This window comes from Ostrinia nubilalis, chromosome 8 (assembly GCF_963855985.1).
Source record: "Ostrinia nubilalis chromosome 8, ilOstNubi1.1, whole genome shotgun sequence".
Lineage (NCBI taxonomy): Eukaryota > Metazoa > Arthropoda > Insecta > Lepidoptera > Crambidae > Ostrinia > Ostrinia nubilalis.
In genome coordinates this window covers 10,446,715-10,474,041 of record NC_087095.1, presented here as the reverse complement: position 1 = coordinate 10,474,041, position 27,327 = coordinate 10,446,715, and the positions used below count along the sequence as shown (strand labels likewise).

At 40.1% G+C, this 27,327-nt stretch overlaps 1 protein-coding gene across 3 annotated transcripts in view; it reads left to right on the top strand.

Annotated features, from left to right (window-relative positions):
- The window catches only part of LOC135073938 (nuclear receptor coactivator 6-like), a 65,837-nt gene extending 40,019 nt beyond the window's left edge, over positions 1-25,818 (top strand). Inside the window, exons 3-9 of one of the 3 annotated variants that reach the window (XR_010257730.1) lie at positions 6,277-6,421; positions 13,485-13,603; positions 13,744-17,850; positions 19,737-19,842; positions 20,299-20,694; positions 21,254-21,493; positions 22,568-22,608. Coding sequence is in view for 2 of the 3 variants with exons in the window: in XM_063968196.1 (XP_063824266.1) it covers positions 6,277-6,421; positions 13,485-13,603; positions 13,744-17,850; positions 19,737-19,842; positions 20,299-20,694; positions 23,545-23,558 (4,887 nt within the window). In the remaining variant the exon portion in view is untranslated. Of the gene's footprint in view, positions 1-6,276; positions 6,422-13,484; positions 13,604-13,743; positions 17,851-19,736; positions 19,843-20,298; positions 20,695-21,253; positions 22,189-22,567; positions 22,609-23,544 lie in introns of those variants that run through there. The other 2 variants (XM_063968196.1, XM_063968197.1) reach the window with 2 other exon arrangements.
- The last annotated feature ends 1,509 nt before the right edge of the window (positions 25,819-27,327 follow it).

The following is a 27,327-nucleotide window of genomic DNA, read 5'->3' as shown; positions in this document are numbered from 1 at the left end:
AACACGAAAACTGGCTGTAATTCATAATAAGGTTTAATTAAAATAAAATAGTTTTTCCATTGGTAATGCGGAAAAAGTTATCGTTAATTACAACTACTACTACCTTATTAACTATTCCTATTAGTATCGGTTTATCATTTGCGCAGAAAATATATGCCCAGCTATTAGTGTAAAATAAACGTTGAGTTAGTTTCTAAATGCCTCCGACTTTCCCACAGAGCGAGGTGAAAGTGCCGGCCCGTGCGCGAGCGCAGGGCAATACGTAACATTCCGAAGTACGAACAATCCTTGTTTCAAACTTTAATCAAACAAATGGAGACTTATTTTCAATTAGATGTTTAGGTATCTAAATTATGTACGTTAAATCTAACTCGATACCACTAAATTGTCCAGCGAATTTCCTATTGATATGAGAGGTAAGAGTCACAGAGTAAAAGTATTTAATTGATAATAAATAATTACATACCACGATTATTTTCTTTTTATTGTTATTAGTTAACGTTTAAATTGAAAGAGAAAGCATTAACACAGAATAAATACAATTAATGAAAATAACCAACAAGTGGCTTCAATTAAATTGCTTCAACTATTAATGCAACTAATGCAACGATCAATCTGTCAGGTGGACTTACAATAAGACAAATTGACACACAGCTAGTAAGTATTCGCTGCACTTTTGTAGTGTGAGAAGAGTATAGCCTAATAGACAAAGTACCTATAAGAACGTCAACCGGTTGTTCAGCCATTGTATCGCATCAACGTAGCCATAAAATGGCTCTCAGTTCCTGATCCCATCTGGCAGACACTATAGGAATAACTTATTGGTAATTCCTATGGAACAATGTTTCCTTATGTAAGAAAAATCGTATTGTTTCGTTTATCAACAAGCGCGTTATATTGTTATTTGGAAACGTTATACCGTAGTTCCCACATTCTAGCTAGCGTATGTTAGTTAACGTGCGTGCATATGGCACAATAAAATGTATTTACCGACAGTTGTAAGCGACACGCTTCGCCGCTGCCGCTCCGATGGAGAGATATGTGTAGCTAGCAACTGCCCGTCGGCTTTGTCTACAATCTAGGAGCTTTGTTTATTGGCCATTGTAAGCCGAGAGATCAGCTTCCGATGTAGAATGGAGCCGTATTCAATAATAGTCTTAGAGGTGTTGCCTGGACTGGACTCCGTTAGTCACTTTGACAGGTATATTGTGCCTTTCAGTAACCTATTGTCTTCGATATTGTATGTTAGGTTCCATCTTATCGTCTCTATTTTATTCGATACTTTACCTCTGTAGAGTTACGGGTAAAAGGGTAATTTGATATTACAACTAGTTGGTTACTTTAGTTTTAAGTGGGTAATTTGACGGCTTTATCCATTTGTTCATCGGGCGAGAAATGAGGGGTTTGTGTCGCAATGTACTTATTTGTGACGTATGTTTAGCCACATCGCACATCCCCTCATGGTGTATCGAGGTCAAGGCCGTCGATATTCAATAGGACAAACAGAAATACGACCCTCACCCCAACCCATCATGACACGAGTAGTATTCAATATTTACTATTAGGTGTACTGTACAAACCTCAAAGAAGATTACATCAACCTAACATACGAGGATCTATTATACCTCTATTGATTTGAGTGTATCTGAATTGATCCATTCTTTACATTTAATAGAAGACTAACGTCTTTTTCTTCTGAAATTGATAATGGCAATTTGTAGAGATAGTTATATTGAGCATATGTTTTCCTTCATGATTCTAAATTGTTGTGGTTTTCTACAGTAAAGAATACAATATTACTGATAAATACTTAAAAGAAAAGATATCGAGCACTAAGTAACCATTTTACTGTTGTTAGTATCGAGCCGATCTGCCCCAGTGCGCATAAGTCCACAAAACAGACTGATTTGCCGGTAGTTTTCCTATAAAAGTTCTTGTGCTCTAATATTTTTTTTCAATATTAAATGTATCCAAAACTTTATCCTCTAAATGAAACAGTAACTCTACACAGCACGTCCTTCTTTGAATCATCAAAATACATCTCTATACCAAATGTATAGTATATCTAATAGACGAATTAATTCTGGATAACCAATCGAGTGGAACTCAACGAGCGTAATCTCATTCGACTGACCTCGCTTATTAGGATGCTGCTGTATTTATACTTGTTTCTTTTCATGAGCTCGACCTAAATAAAGATTAAAGAGGGGACCTCAATCTCTCCTTTAACTGCCGCTAACCTTTCAACGAGGGATAATTGCACTTCAAGTTGGATGAGTTTGTGTTTAGATTTGCTTAGGGAATAAAAAGCGTCTTTTTGCATTTAAATTGTGCTGGATTTAGGAAACTATTTTCAAAAGTAACTGGTTGTTATCTTTATGCAAGGAGATAATCCGTTAATCTAAGGCGTGATTATGCACGTGCTATGTTCATATGTGTAAATTGCGGTAGATTATTTAAGTAAATGTTTGGTATTGAACGCCTAAATGAAATAGTGTGAATGCACAATGTAGCGGCAGTGCAGGCAGGGTGGCGGCGACAAAGGGGAGTGGGCAGGTTGTACAGACACAGGCAAGTTTGGCAGTCGTAAATGTCCCCGTTAATTAGTGGCGGGCTCCCGACGATACGGCGACAAATTACGCGACATTCAGTTGCCGCACGCAAATAAAACGATCGCGGTGTTCTGCCTGCCTATAGGGATCGATCGACCCTCCTTTAGCCTCATTTAGTAATATCGCAACCGTGTTACCTCGGATAATGATTAATGATACGTTCAATATTATTTTAACGAATGTATTGGGCACTTATGGCTCTACATTTTTTACTTATTATATTGGGAGAGGTTAAGGTGCACGAGTCCTCTAGCCTTATATATTTATTCATATTATACAGCTACATTTTGCAGCGATACTAACGCGATTCAGACTCTTTAGATATTTGATCGTCTAACTTACCAACATTTTTAAGAATTTTAATGATAATGGAATATGTAAGCTACAGCGACATCTATTTTGTTTATACTGACTTTTTTTTTAAATTTTAATCGTGATTACTCTTCAAGGTAAAATTATCGCAATTCGAAACATCTTCAATTTGTCTATCTACGGCATTTTACAAAACAGGGAGCGCTTGAAAACTGATGACGCCATTTGTAAAATGACGCGTCTTGCCAATTTGCAAACGACATAGTGTTTAATGTATGGTGAAGAGCCAGAACAATCCATTTGAATCAATAATTTGCTATCATTGGAAGTATACCAAGAAAGCTATTACTTTCACATTGTAAGTAGCTCAGTCGAGAATCATCTCTTTCCCTTTTAGATGATATAGGATTTCCACGAACAATTTCATCGTGTTCGTGGAAATCCCCTACATAGTCTAAAAGACATTTTCAATCTAAACAACATACCTACTTAACACGTTCATATAGGTCCGCTCTTCAAAATATTACATACTAGCTTTCCGCCCGCGGCTTCGCCCGCGTGGAATTTTGTCTGTCACAGAAAAACTTTATCGCGCGCGTCCCTGTTTCAAAAACCGGGATAAAAACTATCCTATGTTCTTTCCCGGGACTCAAACTATCTCTATGCCAAATTTCATCAAAATCGGTTGCGAGGTTTAAGCGGGAAAGCGTAACAGACAGACAGACAGACAGAGTTACTTTCGCATTTATAATATTAGTTGGGATTGGCCTTTCTCAGTGGCTAAATTATCTCATCTTTGTAATAAAGTACTCAGTCTTCCCTGTCTTCTATTTTTCCTATTGGAATTATCTGACTGGTGGCATTTTAATTATTAAATATAAACTCCATATTTAACTATGATAACTCAATACAAGTGTTGCTTTACTTCATAATTTATTTATGCGATAAAATATTTGATTTACACGCAACCCTAGGAAGATCAGACAAATGTATTCACGACACAACTGAATTATTCAGCAGCGAAATGTATCTATTAATTAGAGCGCAGTCATTACTTAGCATGACATGTTCGATGCAGCGGGGATGTCCGACGCAGCGAGCAGGCGCGTCCATCAGGCTGATTGGTTTCATATTGAAATGACCTGCAGGGAACATTGTGGTGCAGCTTATCTATCTGCCCAGACATGCTTCCCATTAAACTAGCGCTGTTAGCCCTAGCTACGACAAAGACCGTCGTATTGTGATTGTTGACTTACGGTTATGGTCCATGGACGATCGAGAGTTGCACTGCCCTGGAAAATAGCATCGACAATGACGGTTATAAATCACTTTGAAACATTAGTCGTTGTTCTGTCCTTTTGAAATCTTTAATTATAATTGAGAGTGCAACTGCAATGAATCTATAGTACACGTTTTATTACGTATCACATTCGTATGTAAGCATTAATTCGACGTTTAGTTGCGAATGTGATTGTCCGGTAAGTGGTACAAGGACAGACACGCGGCCTCTTGTATGCTGTATGAAGGCACTTTGTTCTGTTGTGTCGATGTTTCGTTACTATGAAGAAATAAAAATAAAGACTTTTCTTACGCAACGCTTTTAGCGTAAACATATTAAGTGGCTTATTCGTATACTAATCTCTGTTTAATTCGAAACCTGATTACGATAAAAACATCCAAAGTATACCATGTAAAATTTAGATATATTGTTCAAACCACCTAGCAGCAAAGTAAGACCATGTACTACTTTCATTCTAAAAACCTATTCAAGCGGAAAATGAACACGTAACTTTTTGTTCTTGATTGCCGTTTGAGAGGTGTTCAATAATGACGTTTTTGGCACTTGCTAACTGTTTAATACTGTTGTTTTGTGCAAACAGTGAGTATGTGCAGCTGTGTCAGCGGGAGCGTGGAGCAATTTGCGTGTGCAGCGGCGCACAGTGGGCGTCCAGCCATAATGAATGGCCGACGTATTCGCAGATTGGGCACAACACTATCGCGACCACTTGCCCTGCTGCATAACAATCCACTGCACACTCCGCTTAACTTAATGCATATCCATCCACATTGCTTGCGCACACGCCCAATTCATCTCAATGTTCGAACTTGGCTTTTGGCCGTGTTTATTTATTTCTACTTGACTTTGAGTGGAATATGCGAGTTCCTGAAGTTTCCTCCCCTTGTGCCTTAGAACAGGATTCTTCTGGATTCTAATATTCTTACAGTATTTTAGCATATTTTCATAAAATCTATCTCAGTCGTCCGTTGCTCGGAAATCTTTTCCTAGATGGACGTTGCATTTACATTTGCAGATCCAACATGCTCCGCTGCATAACAATTCTGAGCATTTTTTGCTTGTTGCAATTTACTTACACTACTTACTGGTTTAAACGACCAATTCATTTGGAAAACATAGCGAAACGTAGCCAACATAATAATATAGCCAGATAGTAAATAAAACTGAAATGGACCGTTTGTGATTGAAACTTGAACACTTGTGTTATCGAGAATGGTGCTCCCGTTACAAAACAGTTTACCGTTTCACGTCGTATTAGATCTATAGGTTAACTCATAACTACCGGTCGTGGCTGCGAAATCAGGAAATGCAACGCTTGATGATTGGTTTAGCTCGTAATCGGAAGTGCTGGTATAAGGTAGCTGGCGTGCAGGTATCGATCAAAGCTTGTTACATAACAATAAACCGCTTGTCACCGACCTGATTTTATTCACCGTGAAACTTGTACTCATTAACCTGATCAAGATACATACATACGGGATACCATCGTAAACGTGTCTAATCCATTATGTATTGGCAACCTGATTAAGTCGTTCATGAATTATGTAAAATGTCATCAGACTGTCTGTCCTCCAAATTCAAAGGTCTTATAATTATTTTGAAACATGATATTGATGCTTTGGCGTTTTTGACAAAAATAAACTCATAACTTAAGTACCTTTATACATGTACAAGTAACATCAACGTACGTTGATTATTATAGATTATTTCTCATCCCAACTAATATTATAAATGCGAAAGTAACTCTGTCTGTCTGTCTGTCTGTTACGCTTTCCCGCTTAAACCTCGCAACCGATTTTGATGAAATTTGGCATAGAGATAGTTTGAGTCCCGGGAAAGAACATAGGATAGTTTTTATCCCGGTTTTTGAAACAGGGACGCGCGCGATAAAGTTTTTCTGTGACAGACAAAATTCCACGCGGGCGAAGCCGCGGGCGGAAAGCTAGTCCTAAATAAACCAACTACCTTTTTTTCTTTTCGGCTCGTACAGTCTGATGAAGGTTCTGCTGCCTCTTTTTGGTCAAAATTATGCTTAAAGAGAAATTCCTTTTCCAGGTGGTTAGTAAGGCGTATCAAGGGAGTTCTGGCACGGAGCTGACGAAGCTGTGCAACCACAAGCGGAAACTGCTGGCGACGCTGCAAGCGCGCGCCAACTCGCCCGCCACCCCGCCGCCGCAGCAGCACATAGAACAGAAGAAAGGTATGCCGATCATTATCATTATCATCATCATTATTTCATTTGGCCCCCACTGCAGAAGGACAATCCTCTCTAATTTATGAGAGACCACAAGCGAAAACTGTTGGCAACGCTGCAGGCGCGCGCAAACTTGCCTGCCACCCCGCCACCGCAGCAATTCATAGAACAGATGAAAGGTATACCTATGACCATTATTATCACTGTCATTTAGTCTCCACTGTAGTCTGTAACAGGACTACCCTCTAATTTATGAGACCACAAGTAGAAACTGCACAGCACATAGAACAGAAGAAAGGTATACCGATCATCATCATCATCAGGTCTAAATCCTCTACTGCAGGAGGACGTCCCTCTCTAATTTATGAGATACCACAAACGGAAACTGCTAGCAACGCTGCAACGCGCGGGAAATCTCCCGCCCGCAAACCGATGAAAGATCATCATCGTTTTCATCATTATGTCATTTAGTCTGTGGAGACTAAATGACATAATGATGACAACGATGATGATCTTTCATCGGTTTGCGGGTCTTGCAGTGGTGCAACAGGTCGAACTTCTCTGATTTATGAGAAACCACGCTGCAGCACATAAAACAGAAGAAAGGTATACCGATCATCTAATTCTAATTCATCAGGTCATTTAGCCGTCACTGTAGGTTCTTCTTTAATTTGCTAATGGTCAATGGAGCATTTGGCCGGTACTCGCCTCTAACCATTTCTATCTAAGCTACCTAATTCAAATGGAGAATTTGGCCAGATGGGTTAGGGAGGAATACTGACCATAATAGCTAACGTTTTTAGTATAAAGCTGATTTCGGCATAGACCTGATCTGTGCCACCACAAAGCTATTGCGGAAATGTGTGCGCAAAAGCAAAACTATCATGATCTTTATAATCTCTATCTTTTACCTCATAGTATACTATTTTAAAGGCTGTTCGTTAACCGGGTACGCTGATGACGGTCTCCTTTTAATAGAGGCTGACACTAGATCAAAGCTTGAAAATCTAGCGGATACATGCTTGAATTTAATATCTCAATGGGGAGACAGGAATCGTTTGCAGTTTGCCCCTCACAAAACTTATCAGCTTCTATTAAAAGGTAATCTTAAAGTTTTGCCTCGCATTAAATTCAATGAAATAACTGTTAAAAAACGGGAATCTGTTTGCTATCTCGGACTAATTTTAGAGAAAAACTTTAGTTTTGTCGAGCACATTAAACAGATCGGTGAAAAAGCTAAAAAGAACTTTTATGCCTTAAGTCACATTTCAACCTCGACGTGGGGTCTAACGTTTAAAATCCTCCGAGTAATATATTCGGCCACTTATTTAAGCTCCATTTGCTATGGTGCACCAGTTTGGGCTGACAGAGCTACTATAGGAGCCGCTCGACGGAAACTACTCCAAAGTCAACGCCTTGCATTGATTTTTCTTTGCAAAGCTTACAGAACTGTGAGCACGGAGGCTCTGCCAGTCCTGGCTGGTGTACTGCCGGTCGACTTAGAGGTACAAAAGCGTGCGGCTATGTACTTCGCATCAAGGGAAAATATAACCTCCGATTTCTTAAATAGCCGCGATCGTTCTAAAATAAGTCGATTATTTGATTCCCGAGAAGTCGTTGAAGAAGATTTACTTAATGAATGGCAAAAAAGATGGGATACGTCAGTCAAAGGACGTCACTTATATAAATTCTTCCCGAATGTACGCGAACGTCTAACTAGGCGATGGTTAGAAATCGACCATTGCTCGTCGCAGTTCCTCACGGGACATGGCAACTTTAAACATAAACTTCACGAATTCAAACTAGTTCCGTCTCCTTTTTGCGAGTGTTCCACTGATGATGTCAGTCATGAGCAGTCTGCCCATCATATCTTGTGGGAGTGTGATCTTTGGAAACATGAACGTGATATAATGCTTAATTCAATACAACATACATCTGTTTCCGCAATTTATTACACCGATCTTGTCGCGACAAGGAAAAATTTCCGTGCTTTTAAGCGATTTTGTGAAAAATATTATTGGCAGGTAGTTGCTAATTGCTCATAAGATAGGCCCCCTTAATTTAATTTATTGTCCGTGGTGCATAATCTTTTTCTTAAAGGTTTTAAACCTTTGTTTGTCACCTGTCATCCGCTTTGCAATGGAGGGAAGTCGAACCTTAATTTCGAACTCCTCCTATGTTCTTCTGATTAATTTCGTTGCGGGTCCAATGACAGTTTAACTTTCCCCCGGGACAAACTTGACCTTCATTGGTTGGGTTTTTGTGGCGGTCAAGCTGTAGATCCTGGCTACACAGGAGTTGCAGTGGTGGGAACGAGAGGTGGGAATAGTCCCGTATTTCAAAAAGTTTACATAATGTTATTTCATTGCTGATATTGTAATCTCCTAAATAAATCATCACATCATTCAGTCAATAGAATCAATCAAGGTCGGGAACGACAAAGTTTACGAAATTGTGTTTTACATGCTGAATATTTCATGAAAGTCTCACAAATCAATGAGACACTTGTAGGTAGACGTCTACAATAACATAACAAACATGATAATAGAATCCCAGTCTCAGCAGTATGAAGAACATTAGAATGGCATACAAACGTTTAATTTACAGTATGTATTGACCGACCTCATTACTAGATCTTGTAGTTAGCAAACGTCTGATCTAGACAATAGGCCATTAGTTACGACTTTCTATTTGCAAATAATAATATCCTAGCACCGCAGTAAAAGAAAGCTCGACGAAACATTAGGTAAATTGTACTAAATGAAACGGGACTCTTTCTTAATGTTTCAATTTTCTAAAATACGTCTTTGCGGTAAACAAATTACTGTGTAACTCAATCTTTAATTTCAGAAGTAAACAAGGAGAAATGAGATAACAATAAACAAATTATTATTCATGTCATAAGGAAGGGGAGAAACGTGAACTGAGAAAATTGTTGGCGAAATAACAGGGGTAGATTGCGTTTAGTACGCCGAGAAACGACATCGGTGGCATTCTTGCTCCAGCCTTTGTCGTGCCAGGATGCGAATTGCGAATGAATCTTATTTCACAAACAAGTGCTATTTCTCAGGTAGCATGTATTTGTTATTACAATAATTCCATTTGACAAGATACTTTATTATTCAATTGATTTCTATCGCATAATTGCGTATCGAGTATACCAATATAAGTATTGTAATTGTAAATAAATGGTCTATTGTCTAGATGATGCGATGCAATACTTTAATGACGATGAAAACTATTGTGGTTTAGGTATAAACAAGTCAATTTATAGTTTATTTGTACTGTGTAATAACACATGTGCGTGAAACTTTATAGTTGGGTGAATGAATAATTGTGTAGAATTATTATTTATCCAAAGTTTCGCATACCTAATTGCACGACGTAGTTGCGGTTCCGTTGCACTACTTGGAAATCATTAACGGCTGAATGAACTGCCATAATCACGCCTGAAGTTTATGGCTGTCGTTTGCGCGCCGCTTTTGTTTAGACGTTTTTTTAACGGTCGCGTGAAACGAGCACGTCGTCACTACGTAAATGTCCCACCCCTACGCGCATTTACCTTTAAATTAAAAGCTTTTGTGTTGCACTCGGGCTTACTAACTTTGCGATGAACTAAGTTTCCCAGTCAAGTGGTTTTGAAGCTGCTTTTGTTCGTGGAACTTCAGTCAACTGTTTTACAATTTGAATAGCCTTTGACGATTTTGAAGAATGGTTTTAGTGGAGTTTCATCAGAGGAGGCCCGCGTTATTATGCGATTAACTGGCGGGCTTTCCGGGCGCAATCTCCGCGCTGGTCCCTCCTTCATCCAATTACACGAGTGTGAACCGAATGGAATTAGCCGGGAAACCGGCCCGGCCCGCGGTACCGCCCGTCTGCGATGAGAGCTCGTTGATTCCCACTACATTGTTAATATCTATTAACACTCGACTGCTGCTCTTTTATTGCAACTCTATCATGGCTTTTATAGTTTTTAACAGTCAATTTAAAAGGTATGCAACTAGATTAAGGCCGCTGAATAGATTCAGTAGTTAGAAAACCAATTTAGGTCAATCGATTCTTGGTATTGACGATTTAACGAGGACGGTAGCTGGAAATAATTACGCTCGGAAGGATATTCGCTCGAATCAATAATGAAACGAAAATCTCGCCATTTAACGGTTCAGAATGAGAAATTCTGCTATCAATTTCTAAAGCGACTAAAGTAACACTGAAAAGTGGCCGCTACGAGGACTGAGTTGTTTCTTGTAACAAAGAGGGTAGAGCGGTCTCTTTGTTGTTAAGTGGCAGCGCAAGGGGCGCGGGGAGCGGGTGCGGGGTGCATTTAGTGCGGCATGAATAGCGGGTAACTGCACTTCGTCAGCCGTCCGTCCGGGAGTAACAACCTGCAATGCACCCAACACCCCCTAGCCGCGCAGTCTTGTCTCCACCCGAGCTATTAACACCTCACATCATCTCCACGACACCCAGATTTGTTATTGTACCATAATTACACTGCACAGCAAGTAATTAGCTTATCACAAATATGTACCTTCACATAGCAGTCAATTAGTAATTGTACCTAAATACACAGGCTTACTTCATCTTCTATTGATTTATTTAGCCAACCCTTTCTCATAAAATTATATCAATGGTCCCTAGGGGTCCCGTTTGCGCACCACTAATTTGCCGCACTCTCTTCATTGCTGTTCAATTAATGAGTTAGTATTTTACATAGCCACGAGAGGTTTACTAATTGCTCAATAAATTAATGTTAAATAGAAATACCTAATGACGATTGGATAGGCATAACGATCGATAAATTAGAAGTAACTACATAGTATTAGCAAGGCTGATACTGAAACGGAGGAGAGATAATGTCCGTAAACAAGATTAATCGCCGAGAGCGGCCGGCGAATCGGGAAGTCTATACTGCGAACCGCAGAATTGCGTAATTACCGTAAAGGAAGTCGGCCGTTTAGAGCAAACAAAAACGCAGGCGACTCGATCAGTGGCGGGAACAAAGGCGGGTGTAATTTGAAACAATCGGCGGTGGTGCAGAGCGGCCGGTGGCGTGGGCGCGCGCCCCGCCGACTATTGATCTGACGAGTCGCGGCCGCGCCACCCGCCACCCGCCTCCCAGCACCCTGGCGCCTCGGAGACCACCCCAGCCTCGCCCGCCTCGTTTCGCACACAACCCGTATTTTAATTGCAAATCTGCCAGATAATGTGCAAATAGATAACGGTATTATACTCGGCTCGCTAACTAATTATGAAGCGTTATCGAATTACAAGCTCGACATACTTTAGCGCTATAAACAGAAAGATGATGTTTTTTTAATCAATTAACTTACAAGGCGAGACATTAACAAGTAAGTAATAAAAACAGGGCATGTAACTAACTGCGCGTTAATTGTATTAGGTTTTAATAAGAACTCGGCTCGAGAGTCGAGCTCCATTAGACGTACTCGATGTGTCGCGGAGATATTCTTTTCGTTTTGCATATAAATGGGTCGATCATCAGTCCTCCCCCGTTCCGATTTGTTGTGGAACCGCTTATTTTCCATTTCCCTCGCCCACAATCTGGGTCGTTCGCAGTTTCCTTCGGAAATGATCGCGATAAGAGGAAATGTTTTAATAGATTTTATTATCGTTTAGAACTCCAGTTCACTGTATTATATTATACCTTTTGAGGTATTCTTAGACGAGAATTCTTTGTTATAACTTAATTATTCACAGTCCGCAAGATGTTTATCGTTTATGATGAATCTGATTTGAAATTAAATTGTATTTTTATTTGCGCGTAAATATAGGTTTAGGTACAATTCAAGTACGATACGTTAATATAAAAAAGGGTTTTATTGTACAATGACATTGCGGAGTCTTTATATTCTTAAAATTATTAGGTCGTCTGGAGAACAGCTGAAAGTCACTCGGTCGGTCTCCTCGCGACTTTCAATGACGTTGCGTACATTGTGGGCTGCTCATTCGGGCGGTTATCTTAATAGACTGACCTCTCTATTGTTTTAGGCTTAACATTAGGGGCCAAGAGCTTGTGTGAAGTTATGCAGTATTCAAAAACGACATTTTTAGTAAACACATACTAACAGATGAACGTTTTTGTGTTGTTAGTTATGTTATTCTTAAAATATATTGTTTTGTAATAGGTATCTAACTGATAGGATATTTGTTTTTTTAGTTATTCAAGCGAGCTTGTGAACACATGAAAGGTTTTATGGGTCGTTCATGGAGATATTAACGCCGTGGCGATGTTGCTATAACAATAACCTCATTAGACACTATTAAATCGTTGCTATGAATGTGGAGGGAGTCTAGCTACTATAACAGTATGTAGGTAATTTGTTCTGCTAACGATATTAAGATGGATTTTATACATTCAATATTAAATAATATGTAATGTAAATTGTTATTCATATACAAGATAGGTACGCCGTAATTTATGGATAATGTTTTACCTGTTGATGGTTGGTGTTAAGATCATGTTTTTATTATGTCCTTTTGTGATTTAAACTAATATGAATTTGTATTAAATTAGTGGAAATTGCGTCATTTATGACTTCGGTAAGCAGGAAAAAAAACGGCTGTGTGACTGTGTGACATTAAAAATTAAAATGTCCTAAAGCTCTTCTTTGTTTTTGAAAGTTGAAAGGTATAAAAAGCTTTTTCATCGCTCCTAAGAGTCTATGATGTTTCATCCAAGATACACTCGCAATAACGTAGTGTCGTATTAAATTGACTTTCGTCTTTCGTACGTCAATCCTTTGGCGATCAATACAACAAAGCCACCGGCCCGTCCGCACGTATCGGAGGCTTGGTTACAGCGAATTAATTTCCAATAAATTGAAGTGACATGCCTTGGCGCTTAGATGTCGGCGATTGGGTGACATTCTTACAAATACGCCGACACTAATTTGTAAGCTTCGAAGGTAAAATTACTGCGTCATAATGGAAATTCACGACATTATTAATTATGCCCATGAAACGTCCTGTGCCACTTGTTCATGCTATCAACAGCATATTGATGGATAATAATGTGTGATTAATAATGAATCATATTTTGCCTTTTCAGTAGCCACCGCCGAAGTAGCGGTTTTGAAGAAGAAAATGAAGAAAAGACAAAACTTTCCGCCTAACATGACCGTGTCCCAGATGATGGTGCAGAGAGAACGACCACTTAACGACTTCAAGGTATTATTATTTCAATTCATTGACTAGTAGTGACTCATGAAGTTAAAATTATGCCGGATAATTAATTTACTTGCATTATTTACAGTCAATACTTAATCGTAGTTATTGCATCTTTTATAAACGTGCATTATTGTTTTCAGCCGCAGGAGAACGAACACAATCGGACGGTTTCGCCCGGTGTAGGGCCCCAGCGGCCGAACAACGGTCAGTCTTGTCTACCCACATTTGCACCCGTGCAACAAAACTTACTGAACGCCTTCCCGCAAGACAATGAGCCCAAACAAGACACGCACATACAAAGGAGCTCCCACTACCTCACTGTCAGCAGCGGCTGGATCACACAACAGCAACAAGAGACCGGTGAAGGACAAAAGCCTTCCCAGCCCAATACACCCTCGGCTAACGCGCCGCCAAATGTCAACATGCCAGTATTAGGTACCAATGGACAGGTTATCGGAGTCAACACCACCTACACTAAACAAACTAATTATAAAAACATCATGGGCGTCGTAGCACAAAATATGATCGAACAAGAAGTTAAAGATGAAAAGAAAGACATTCCAGTACAGCAAAACGTTCAACCCTTAAAGAATTCGGTTAAAGAAGAAGAATCCCAAATTTTTTGTGGTCTGAACCAAGCACTGACTCCCGAAGTGATGCAAAAAATCAACGAACAGCAGCAGATCTTCATACAACAAAATCAAAAACAAATAGAAATAGCTATGAAAGGTTTTAAAACGCAGTTGGCGGAAAACGTTAGTCAATGTAAACTCCAAAATCAAAATCAGTATGTGCCACAAGGACAGTTAGTGATACAAAACGGGGCTGTCGTCAAAACCAACCTTGCCAAAACTCCACCGTGGCAAGTTAAGAGGAACGATGCAAACAATTCTAACCAAATGACGAGCCCTAACATGAAATCGCAAAAAATAGAGAATTTGGACTTTGAAGAGTCCAATGCAAGCATATCAGATGATCCTGTAAATTCATATAACTCATTCCCTAACAACGAGCATCACATGAGCCAAGCGATGTGTTCTCGGGTGCCGCCTTTACCCCAGCATTACAACATGCTAAATCAACAATGGCCTAATATGGAAATGAATAAGAAAAAGGTAAAAAATAACAGTAAGGGATCTAAAAAGAAAGCTAGTCCAACTGAAAACAAGTTGGTATCGTTTGGTGGTAATGGCATGCGGCATATGCCAGATAATAAAAATGAAATGCCTCATAATAACGTGCCGTCATTCATGGATGACCCAAGTGGTTATCTAGCACAACAAACAGTGTTATTGAATAACACGATATCTAGACAAGGTATTAACTCATCGTATGATGCAAATCATTACGATAATCCTAATTGTTACGGCGGGCAAAATCAGGTTGAGAGGTCGTGCAAATCTAATAATAAACCTTTCGACGTAGCCAATACCTACAGGGGTAATCTGGTGCCAAACCCTTCGCCATCGCCCAACAACACCCCAGATAGCAGCGTAGTGTCGGACAAAAGTATGGATAATCAAGTTCCCCAGTGCTGCAAAGGTTGCAATGTCTCCATCAAAGGCTGCGGAACAGAATTTTCTGAACATCAAATGAGATTTAAATATATGAAGCAGTGTTCATTCAAAATGGAAACTGACGGAAATCTCGCTACTTGCAGTCCAAAGCACAGCTTTGATGATAACCCAGTAACGTCATCAACATTCATCGACCGAAGTCCCTTGATCAATGATAATTGCGGGCCAATTCAAGCCGGGACGGTCAGTACCAGCAATGTGTCTCCGACTGAGACGTTACAACCTCCCGAACCCTCACCTACTTTGTCCAATAGTTCGAGGAATACAGATACGCCACACAGCAGTGGCAGCAGCGGTACGCAAATGCAGTCCAATTGCTCGTACCCAATTCCTAGTCCCGCATACTCTAATCCAGGATCTTGTAAAGAGAACTTCAATAGTAATCCGCCTACTCCCGGAGGAGGACATGTTTATTCCTTCAACTCACCAGGACCTCCTAACAACCAATCTATCAGTGGAACACAAATGATGCACTTCATATCAAACCATAACGTCAATAAGAATCTAATGGAAGTTGACAACATATCAATGGTGGGAGTCAAACCTGGAATAAAACCTATTCAGGATACATTTAGAGTGGAACCTAGGAGACGAGTAGAAAATTCCATGCCAGGTTACTGCCCGCCTCCACATTTAGGCGGCGGCCCAGCACATTCCCTGATACAAACATGTTACGTTCAGACGTTCGTTACAACAATGGCGAGTGGATTTTCCGTCACTCGCGATACGGTAACATCAGTTTTAGCCGGAAAAGCCAACACCGCCACAACATCCATTAACGCGTCTCAAGCTAACTTCATTAGACCGCCACCGCCTCCGAGCGTCAATCTAGCGACCAGTTATGCCATTCCTAATAATCAACCCGATCCATTTATAAACTCGGTCAATTTACCTACAAGCTATCCGCTTCACATCGCTGGCACGACAGCTCAGAATATGATATCGAAATCGCCATTCGAAATGGTACAAAATGTTATCGGCAGTTTACCTTCCAAGCCCGAACCAAGTAACGCGCAAACTACGAGCTTGTCGCAAATGTCGAGGAGGCCGGGGCACACCACACCCGGTCAAATTTTAATATCTTCCACTGGTCAAATAATAGTATCGACTAACCAAATGCCTCCACCACCCCCGAAGACAACGACAGCTGTGTCGCCTATACAAGGCTCAAACGCCGTGACCAACGTCACCACGTCAGTAACGCAAGTCCTCCCCGCAGTGGGAGGGGTCCAGCAAATGGTCAACCAACCCACCGTGGTCGTGAACACTTTACCTGCACCTTTCGTTATACAACCGCCTATGATGGCCGTCGACGGCCAAGTCGTCCAGCAAAACACTGTTATGCCCCAAATCGGCATCGTGTCTGGGCAGTCTCCGAACGAAAGCCCTCGTCAGATAGATATGAAAAACGGACAGAGTTTCGTCCAAGGGGTGGCTATGCTTTCGCCCGAGAGCATGAAAAAGAGGAGCAAGAAGAAGAAAACTACGAGCATCACAAACGTCCTGCAAATAGCTGCACCCCAACAGAACCCGAACAATCTCATGGTTCACCACACGTCGCCGCAACACAGTTCTAGTCCACAGTTTTCGCCGCGCGGCTTCCAGCTATCGCCCAACAATAACATTTCTCCGACGCCGATGCTGCAAGCGTTGACGATCGTCCCCGGAAAGTCCGGCACCCCCGCACACATAGTGATGAACGGCCAGGGGAGCACGAACAGTTTCGGATCTCAGCAGATCATCACGAACACGTCGCCCTCGCAACAAATAAATCTGCTGCAACCCGTGAATCTGATCAACAACGCGAGCGGCGTGATGCCGAACTTCCCGGCTTTCCAGCAATTCATAGTGCCGAACCTCGGCGGCATGGTGATGACCACCGACGGGACGGCCATCATCCAGGACGGCTCGACCGGCATGCCCGTGCAGCTGCAGCTGCAGACCGTCAACGGGCAGAACGTGCTCACGCCCGTGCAGAACCCGGGCGTGTTCGCCGGCGCCAACGGCGGCGTCGTCATCCGCGCGCAGGGCCAGCAGGGCAAGATGATCCAGTCGCAGCACAGCCCCGGCGCGCAGTTCCTGTCGCCGGGCGGCCAGGTCGTCGTCAACGGGCCCGGCTTCAACGGCCAGCTGAGCCCGCTGCTCGCCAACCTGAGCCCCACGGGCGTGCAGTTCAACGCCGGCCCGCAGCCGCGCGGCGCCGCCGTGCAGCAGGACTTCGCGCAGAACCAGCTCGGGCAGGCGACGGTGCCGCTGTCGCCGAAGCGCGCGGGCGGCCGCGGCAACTCGACCTTCGTGCAGCAGAACACGACCATAGTGCAGCAGCAGACGACGCTCGTGGCGAACTCGCACTCGCAGCTGGGCGGCGGGCGGTCGCGGCTGAGCATCGACCCGTCGGTGCTGCTGGTGCCGAAGCCGAAGGCCGCGGGGGAGGCGGAGGCGAAGGGCGAGGAGCTGGCGCGCGGCGGGGACTTCGTGCGCCACTCGGTGTCCACGCAGACGCTGGCGGGCGCGGCGGCGGCGGCGGGCGGGCGCGGCAAGTCCCCGGGCGCGCCCGACACCACGACGCACAGCCCGCTGGGCGCGCTGGAGCCGGCGGCGTCCCCGCGGCGCCGCGCGCGCCCCGACACAACCACCAAGTCGCCGGAGCCCGCTGACGCCTCCTCATCGGTGAGTTAAACGTTGATGATTAATATCTGCATCCGTGTGTGTTAGTTTTGTCTCTGTTTTAGTTTGTATTTAAGACCCTGACACACGTTTTGGCCAATTTTTTTGTGGCACAGGCGTTGCTTTTTTGCCGCTCTGCATCGCACTTAACTATTGCGACATATTCTCATAAAAAGATGTTTGAACATCAGAAGCCTTTAACGGTCATAACCGAGTCCAAATTTTTCATCGTTTTTAAATCTTAACACAAGGGAATAAAGTTTAAAATATCGTGGAAAATATATTTCCATTGCCGTATAAAGGGTCAAAATCAAAAATAAAGCGACACTCGGGTGTGACAGAAATTAACTACTGTGCCTGCCAAAATTCATGCTATGATTAAAGTAACCTCACTTGATGGCTTTAGCCACGCCCCTTTTTATACGTTGTTTTGATCATTTTTTGTCAAAAATATGATGACTGCAAACCTGACACCAAATAAACAATGATGCATTTTTAAAATCGTGTGTATCGTGACCATAAATAAGCGCTAGTGCGCTCAAAGCATGCATCAATAATGCTAATAAATTAAAACGCAAAAACTATGTAAAAGTCTACGTACATGACATTTTAAATGATCTGCAAATACCTAGCATGAGTTGCGAATGTTTAATGTGTTAATTAGTAAGTGACATCGGAATTTTGATAAACGTTAGAAATTAGGCAATAATTCAAGTCGAAGTCTTTACATATTATTATTTGTAGTGCGTTTTTTGTGCTTTTCAATTTTAACATGTCCTTGTTGCATTTCGTTTAAAAGAATGCGCTTATTATGCGGCTAGATTTGTTTATTTTTTTATTTCAATATCGAAGTTATATTAGGTAAGAAAGAAAGCAGTTCGCATATTAATCGCCCCACTATAAATGTACGGCGCGTGGTCGGCGCCGAAATAAGATCAATGACCAGAAGTGATTACTTTTTATTGATTTACTTCTCCGGCCGTCACGCCTCCCACGCGCCAAGGGTGTGTTTATTTTTACATGGTTTGCTTATCATTTGAATATATCTATTTGGATCTTAGGTGCCTCAGATTATAATAAAAAAAAGTATTTAACTAGTTTAAGCAATATTTTCAAAAAATCAAATGATTAGTTTTTAAAGGGTCTTTGTGGCTTATGCAAGACTTGTGGTTCCAAAATGGTTTTTAACTAATACCTCAGGCTCAGCTACACTACTCGCGACGTTAATCGAAATAAATAGTATGGGCACACAATATTTAACAAAATCGCCTCTATTACAACGACGTAAGTTGCCACAGTGTTCAAACTGATATGCCATCATCCGTCTATACATTTCTGTTGAAAAATCGCCCCTATTCCGCCCATAAGGTGCCACAGTGTTTAACTTGTAGCGTTGCCTGTGCCAAGTAGAGTAATACCATAGAGATTAGATGCCAACTAATGCGCTGAGTTCGAAACTCAGTGTCGCATTAAAAATTCACACACACACAAAGTAATCAAAATAAAAACAATAGGTCGCGAAGAGTGTGTGTCATGCACACATCGCATTCAGAGCTACTATTCGTCCGCATACCAGGTTGCAAGTACGTACGTACAGCACCACTACATACGTAGCGATGTGCGATTGAATGCATTCTATTAGTTTCAATGTGCTCATTATCCACCGCGGTATCAGTACTCATTCTTCGAATAATCTTTAGTACTACGCAAGCAATGTAAACTGTTTACATATATGACGTCGCTGCTGTCATAATTCCTATCACGAGCAATGTGTTGTCTGTTTTTGGGCATATTGCTGCGACACTAGCCCCGCCCTCTTGTCACATCTCCCTTTAGTTGCTGTGATCGAGTGAGTGATATCGAGTTAACAATGGTGATGTGTATTGCAGGCCATGGTGCAGTGCGTGTCGAGTAGTGAACAGGACATGGCCGAGTCCCGCGAGCACGCCTGGCCCGCGCCGCGCCCCGACTTCGGCAGCGATAGCGAGAACCAAAGTGAGTCGTTACGTTGACCCCTTTACATCAGGGAGTCGAGTAGTGTTTGTTGCAATATAGCATTTATTACCACTACATTAAGCACCACAGTGCTTGATGTTCTATATCTATAGCCTGAACCCGTACTATTCGCTTTCAAAAAAGCTTACGTAAAAAATCTATGATGAACAATATTGTTATATTGGGAATGATTGTTTGTATGTACTCACTCTTATTAAATCTTCTAGTCAGATTTTGATAAATCTTGACAATGTTACAGATATTATGCAACTTTTATCTATTAGTTAAGCTTGTTTCTATCGAAATCTACGCGGGTGAAGTTGCAGGAAATAGCTAGTAACTACATAACAGTAAAGATAGTTTTACCATCGTTACAAACTCCCACAAATAATATTTTCAAAGTATGTAGATTAATAAAATAATTTACACACTCAATTTTGTACGTCTCCGTTCCAGATATGATGTCAAATGTGCAACTGATGCGTCAAAATCGCGTTCACAATTCAGTGGAATCATCTGAACTGCACTATAACCAAAATATGAACGCGCCAGCGGTGAATAACAACCAACACAACGCTATGCCTATGTCATCGAATTACTATGAGCGAACCTACTCTAATAAGCAGACGTACAAAAGGAAGAATGATTTTGGCCCCACATTCCGGACTGAGAAAATTATGAGGACCAACTACAACATGGTCCATGGACTTCCCAAGGAATCAGAATTCGAAAACATGGGGATTGCTTCGCCGGAGAAAGTGCCGACGAGGCAATTCCCTCCCACTGGGAGCAGCTCGGACGCTTCTGCTATCCAGAAAGTGTTTGACAGGCATAATTTAGGTTCCGGCGACGGTAAGTGATGTTTCCATGTTTTGTATGAACCTTCTACTTGCTATGCTTTAACTCTTTGCTACTTAAACTTTTCAATGGGAACTGTATTCATCGCCTTGATTGTATCGACAGCACTATAAATTATAAATGGATTGGAATTTTTCTAGCAATGAACACTTTAAATTCTTGCACAAACGGTGGTCCTATTTTTATTGTGTAATGATGTTTAAAATTTTCTTATTGAACTAAGACATGTTCTATTAAAAATCTTTTTGAAATTAATTTCTTTTTCCAAATTGGCACTGAAATTTTTCAACTACTGACTAAAGAGATCACATCCAAACTGATCCAAACTTTACTGTTCTCAATGAAATTTTGTACAAGTACTGCCACAGTTTACTAATTATCCAGAACCATTTCACGCTTTAGTCACAGCTAACAAAATTCAAAATTACTAGTAATGTTGTGTCTTGTATTGGTTTTGGATTGATTGTCATGCCGGCGAATTTACTAAATTGCAAACGATATTAGTTACGTTTTATGAAAAATACATAATGATGTGTATTGTGGTATATTTCAGCTTCTACATAATGCGATACTATTGGTCATTGGTTTTCTTTTGGTTGGGTTAATACAAGATACAGCTGTTAATAAAGGGTGTACTGGAAACTAATCAGAATAAAGTGATGTGCAGCGTTCAAACGTTCTCACCCGGCTTTCTGTCGCTTCCATTGCACCACACTCGAAGTAACAAAATTGGCTCACAAATTGGGATTCCATTACTAACGCATCATTGTCATCATTTCATCTGTTCATCGTTGTAAGTAAAGCACATTTTTCGTATTAATGTAATATTCTTCTGGCTTAAGGGAGAATACATTCTCATCTCTATATGTACCTATTTACTATGTAATCATTACTATATGTGCTTTTTGTAAATAACGTATTAATAAGATGGTTCTGAGATTGTATTTTTCCATGAATTGGAACCAGTTACTAATATTGTTAATGAATTAACAGCAATTTTCCTCAATAATGTTTGATGTACGTACATACATAATAATGTATTGTTTAACTTCAAGATTGCGCTGTAGAAGTTCGATCCCAAGTTACTGTAAAATCTGACGATTTTTAAAAGATAAAGACGTGTCGTCCATGTATCAAGATCATTGTGACCTATGCCTAAAAATGGCGGACAAAGATGAAACATACCGTAGTTCAGTTTTAAATGTTTGCTACTAAAAGCACATACAAGAAAAGAAAGACACAATCATGATGTACCGCGATTTTGATCCATACAATTTGTCTCCCAATCTTGAGTCTACTAGGAGATACAATGACGATATGTCGTGGCGTCGCTTTCGTCTCCTTCTGGACTCAGATTATAGTGAGATTGTATTTTCAAGTTTTCATTTTTGTTCGCCATTTTTTGTAAACGTCAGGGTCTCAGTGTCTTTTCTGTTTATTTGAAGTCGGCCAGGAGGAACGATTAGGGCACATAGGCGGTTATCACACTGCGCCGCGCTCCGCCGCGGAGCGCGGGACGACAGATTTAATCATTGTATGCAAGTATTGTAAAAGTGCTTTTTTAAAGCCTGCTTACAGAAATAAATGAGTTTTACTGAGTTTTTTACTGAGTACTCAGTTTGTATAGAAAACACGCGCGGCACTTCACACTGACAACGCGTCCGCGCGCGTGATTATTTATATGAAAATCACGCGCTCCGAGGCGGAGCGCGGCGCAGTGTGATAACCGCCATACTGACGAGTTTATATAAATGTAAAAAAAGAATTTTCAAAATTTCGTCACTGGGAATTTTATTGTGTCACGCGGCGTCGGATCGAGCTTCTACGCTTGCACGGAGCGGTGCAGTGACGGGCGGATGATCGGTAGATGGCAAGCCGGCGGAGGCGGGGCCGGCGGCGGGCTTCGCGGCGGGCGACGTGGTGTGGGGCCCGGTGCGCGGGCACGCCATGTGGCCCGGCTCGCTGCGGTCGCGCGCGGCGGACGGGCGCTGGGCCGTGCGCTGGTTCGGCGCCGCGCCCGCGCCCGCGCCCGCGCTCGTGCCCGCGCGCCGCCTGCTCACGCTGTCCGAGGGGCTCGAGGCGCACCACGCCGCGCGCACCAACCATCGGAAGTGAGTCTCCGCTCCGTACACCGCCGCGCGTCGAGCCAGGGACCACGCCCGGACTTTACGACCGTTGAGCCGCTAGCCCACGTTCCGGAATAAGAATTTGTTAATAACTTTCATCGTGGTTGTTTTTGTTTCTGATGGCTCTGACTAGTTAAATGGATTTACACGATCTATTAGCCTCAATCATGCATGATAGATGAGATATCAAATAATTGGGAGTTAATCTCCGATAGCGAAGAAAAATAAATGTTATATCCTATTTCTATATTCTTCAATGAATCCCGTAGAAAAAATACAAAGAACCCGGATCGAACGTCTCACAATGATGTACGCGATTGCCCTGTGTATGTCAGCGTACAAGATCTCAGTTCTATACTTGTTCATAGGGTAACGCAAGAAAAAACTATAAAAACAAATTAACAATATCATGGGCTAGCGACTCAACATATAAAAATAAAATATATTATGTAAATCTTAATTTTATGACCGAAGTGCGGTCGCTCCTGTACTTATTGTTTCCTTTTTTTCAATTATGAACTATGTATTTTATTTTTACTAGAAAATTTACTTACCTATGTCACTAAACATAAGATTAACCCAACCCAAAGATTTCTGGTTCAAGTTGGCCATAAGTTAATAACAATTTTGAGCAGCGGAAATGTCCACATACAAAAAATTACTGTCGATCAGTGTTTGTTGTTACCCTTTAATGATTTACTTTTTTTTATTTAAACAGGAGTAGAAAATTAAACACTCTTCTTGAAAACGCGATTCAAGAGGCGATGGCGGAGCTCGATAAAAAAAGCGAAGGCGTTACCGAGAAAACACCTGAGGAAACGGAGGAGGAAGTCAACACAAGTGAAACTATAACCGAGACACCCAAAAAGAGCAAAAAGCAGGAAAAAGTCCGGAACAAAGACAAACATCACAAGAAAAATTCTGCAAAATTAGCACCAAATCTTAGTAAAACGGGTGACACCAGTCGATTGCGTAGTTCGCGATGACATTATAGCGATTCAACGCCCTTACCGGGAATATGCAGAAACTGGACTTACGAGGCCATCGCACTTGACGCGAACGAGCCAGTTTGGAGAGCGAGCGACAGGTGGCGCCACTGGGACACTGGGATTTATTGGGCCGATTGTTCAACGCTACAGGATTATACAGACTCCGCCTTACAAAGATTTTAAGATTATTATTTAGCAATGTTAAATCACAACACGTCTACGTGAAATTCTGAGACTGGGGTGCTACCACAAAACGCTACAAAAATCACACAACATGAACTCTATGAAAGCTTTCTTATCGATTCCTGTAAGATAAATTTTAATATTCAGCGGTGTTTAGTAAACTTAAGAATAAATTAAATGTTATAATAGTTAGACAAATATTGAGATTATATGGTATATATATTTGAATTGCTTATTTTTCGGGTTTATAAAAATTCTGCTATAGCATTCACAAAAATATTATGATGTAAACTTATTTTCAAATAAAATATGTAGTAATTAATAATTGAACAATAGAAATTTCATATTTATCATTTCATTGCAAGTATTTTATTTGCATAGATTCGTTTGGACATATTATGAGGTTCCTAAAAGTATATGTATGTATTACAGTGCAAAATTATTAGAATTTCTTAACAATTGACGTTATCAGTGGTTAAGTGGTTAATTACTGTTTTTAATATTAAATGTAATTTTAAGGGATAACAGTGGTTTAAAATCATTGTTGTATTGCGTTACTCTTTAGAATAGGTAGCGTATTCATTGTGTAGATGTCTTTTAAATATCGAAGTTAATTCCAACACCTGTCATCGATGTATTGTACAATTATAGAAAACTGTAAATTGATAAGAAATTATGCTATATATCGTGTAAATTTATGTGTTTTGTTAGAGAGTAATAAGTATAACATGATTTCTAGTCAAAATATTGAGCATATTGAAATGTAGATATTAAATATGAAGGTAATTGACAATAAAACTGGCCTGGCGTTTGTTGACGTTGCGCATTACCTGTCAGCATTGTTTCGTTTACATAATAAATTAAGTACAGAAGCATTATTGATTTCTATCGTCGTCGATATGTACTTGTTTGCATTGAATAATTTTATACTTTTGTTATAATTGTAATGCTAGACATAATAGTTGAAATATCATATTGTATTTACAGATATGTATTCGGACATAGAGTATGGACTCTTTCAAACTAGTTATAGCAGAGTCCTATTTCTAATTTTATACGTTTTTTACATAATTATTACAGTTATTATGATGTTTCATGGACATTATTAGGCCTACTGCTTAGTTTATATTCTACAGTTTTGACCTTGGACAAGTATTTCGAACAAAGTTTCACAAAAGCATTACGTCGACATCACATTAGCAGGCCGTTTGGACATTTATGATGAAATTAAAATTTCACTAAATGTCAGTTATTGGGTAAGTGTTTGGTTTGTGGTACAAGGGAGATTATTTTAAAACATTTCAAAAATGCTTTTTAAAAAACAATATTTCAATTAAATTATAGGTAAATGATAAAGAGTTTTAAAAATCTAGGTAGAGTGTTAACTGTAGTATGTCATACCATGAGTACATTTGATAGGTAATTTGTTATCAACGGTAATTGTTAGATTTATCTATGTGCAAAATTAATTTATGTGATCTTTGGATTGTCCGGTAAATATAATATCAAGAAATTATCATAGCTTACTGTTTTTAATATCGTATTTTAACCTTAGAGATTCCATTTAAAATTTCCTAAATAATAAATGTGACTCCAGATATCGACATAGTATTTAATGTTAAATGGATATTGTTTATTATATTATAGTCGGATAGCACTTCCCTGTGAGATGGTATTATGTACATAATCTTAATGTAGTTATGTATAGTATTTTATTTCAATGAAATTAATGTTTTATAGACTAATATACAATATAAGATTATTTATTTGTTTTGCTGTGTACATATTTTTTTCAATAAAATGTACCTGTTTTATTTAAATATTTCTTATTCATTTAAACCTTCCTTTAACGACTACAGTACTTTTAAATACTTTCAAGTAGGTAACGCGCGAAGCTAAAATCAAACCTTTAAAAATAGTTCTTGTCTATTACAAGAACTATTTTTAAAGGTTTGATTTTATTATTTGCGCAAGTGAGCAACTAACAAAATGTAGGAGTATTATGTATAGCTCATAGAAATCACAAAAATAATAAAGTACTTATGCCTATAAGTCGCTAAAATGCTTCATAGTTTTGGTGAGCATGCTACAGTTAGATGTTAGATACATTCTTATTTGTGTTAGTTCGCCTTCTTTGAAATTGAATTGAATTACGTCATGACATCACGATAAAATGCATGGTACACCATCGGAAAAGTTACAGTCGATGACCGTGCAGCTTGACGGAAGTTTGAAAAATCCTTCACTTCCGATCAAAATTTCACTGACTGTAAATAATTAGGCACATGAGATTTTTATGTATAGTAGGTACCTACGGCGTATTATTGGTTTTCTCGTTAATAGAAACAAAATAATTTCACTTACTTATCGCACACAAATACATTGAATGAATACTCTTCTTATAAGGAAGATACCTACCTACGATTTGCAAAAAAAATGTATTACAATAAATTATTTACTAATATGTATAGTACTTTAGTCTCATTACTTTACCTATTCTATTGAGAGTTGAGACGAGTAATATACATATACCTAACTTTACCTAAACCAGAGTTTTTTCATTCGTCTTTAGTAAGTTTCAGTCATTTCAGTTCAGATTTACACTATTTTTTTTACTTTCCTACGTACTACTACCTAAGTACTTTACATTTTATCCATGTCAGAACAGTTTTAAATAAATTTTTTAATTGCTTCGAAGAAATTAGAATTAAGTCTTCGATTCCTTTAATTGCCCTTTAGCCGACGGCGCTATCCTTGCTAGAATTAGTCTGTACCTACGTTAAGCAATGTAATCCGATAAATGGGACTTGTAAGTAGTTCAGAGCTATTATTACGGGTATTAAAATAAGAGCCTCTATTTAGTGCAAATATGTAGGCAGTTTATATAATTACGCAATGCTATCTTCGGGATAATGTCAATAAATAAACGGTAATGTGTTTGTTTTGATGTGCCCACTTCCACATTTGGCGCTTGGAAGCATGTCGAACATCGGAGAGACATTTTAGTGCAACACGACCAACGTAACGAGACCCATCGTCGAGACTACAAATATTGTAAACGTTCGTCTATTTAATATGGGATGTGGGTTTCTTTTTATAGTGGTTGTACTTACAGTAAACAAATTCCGGTTGGCAAGTTTAAACATTTCCTCGGCCGTTACTCGCGAACGGCGTGTCCTATGGTCCGTGAAGTTATTGCCTTCACGACTTATTGACGCACTGAAAGTTTTTCTCACTATTAAATTGTTTGAGAGGTAGATAATATTATTAGTAAAGAATAAAAAAAAATACTTATATTATCGTAGAAGCCTAGGAAGTTCAAGTTACCT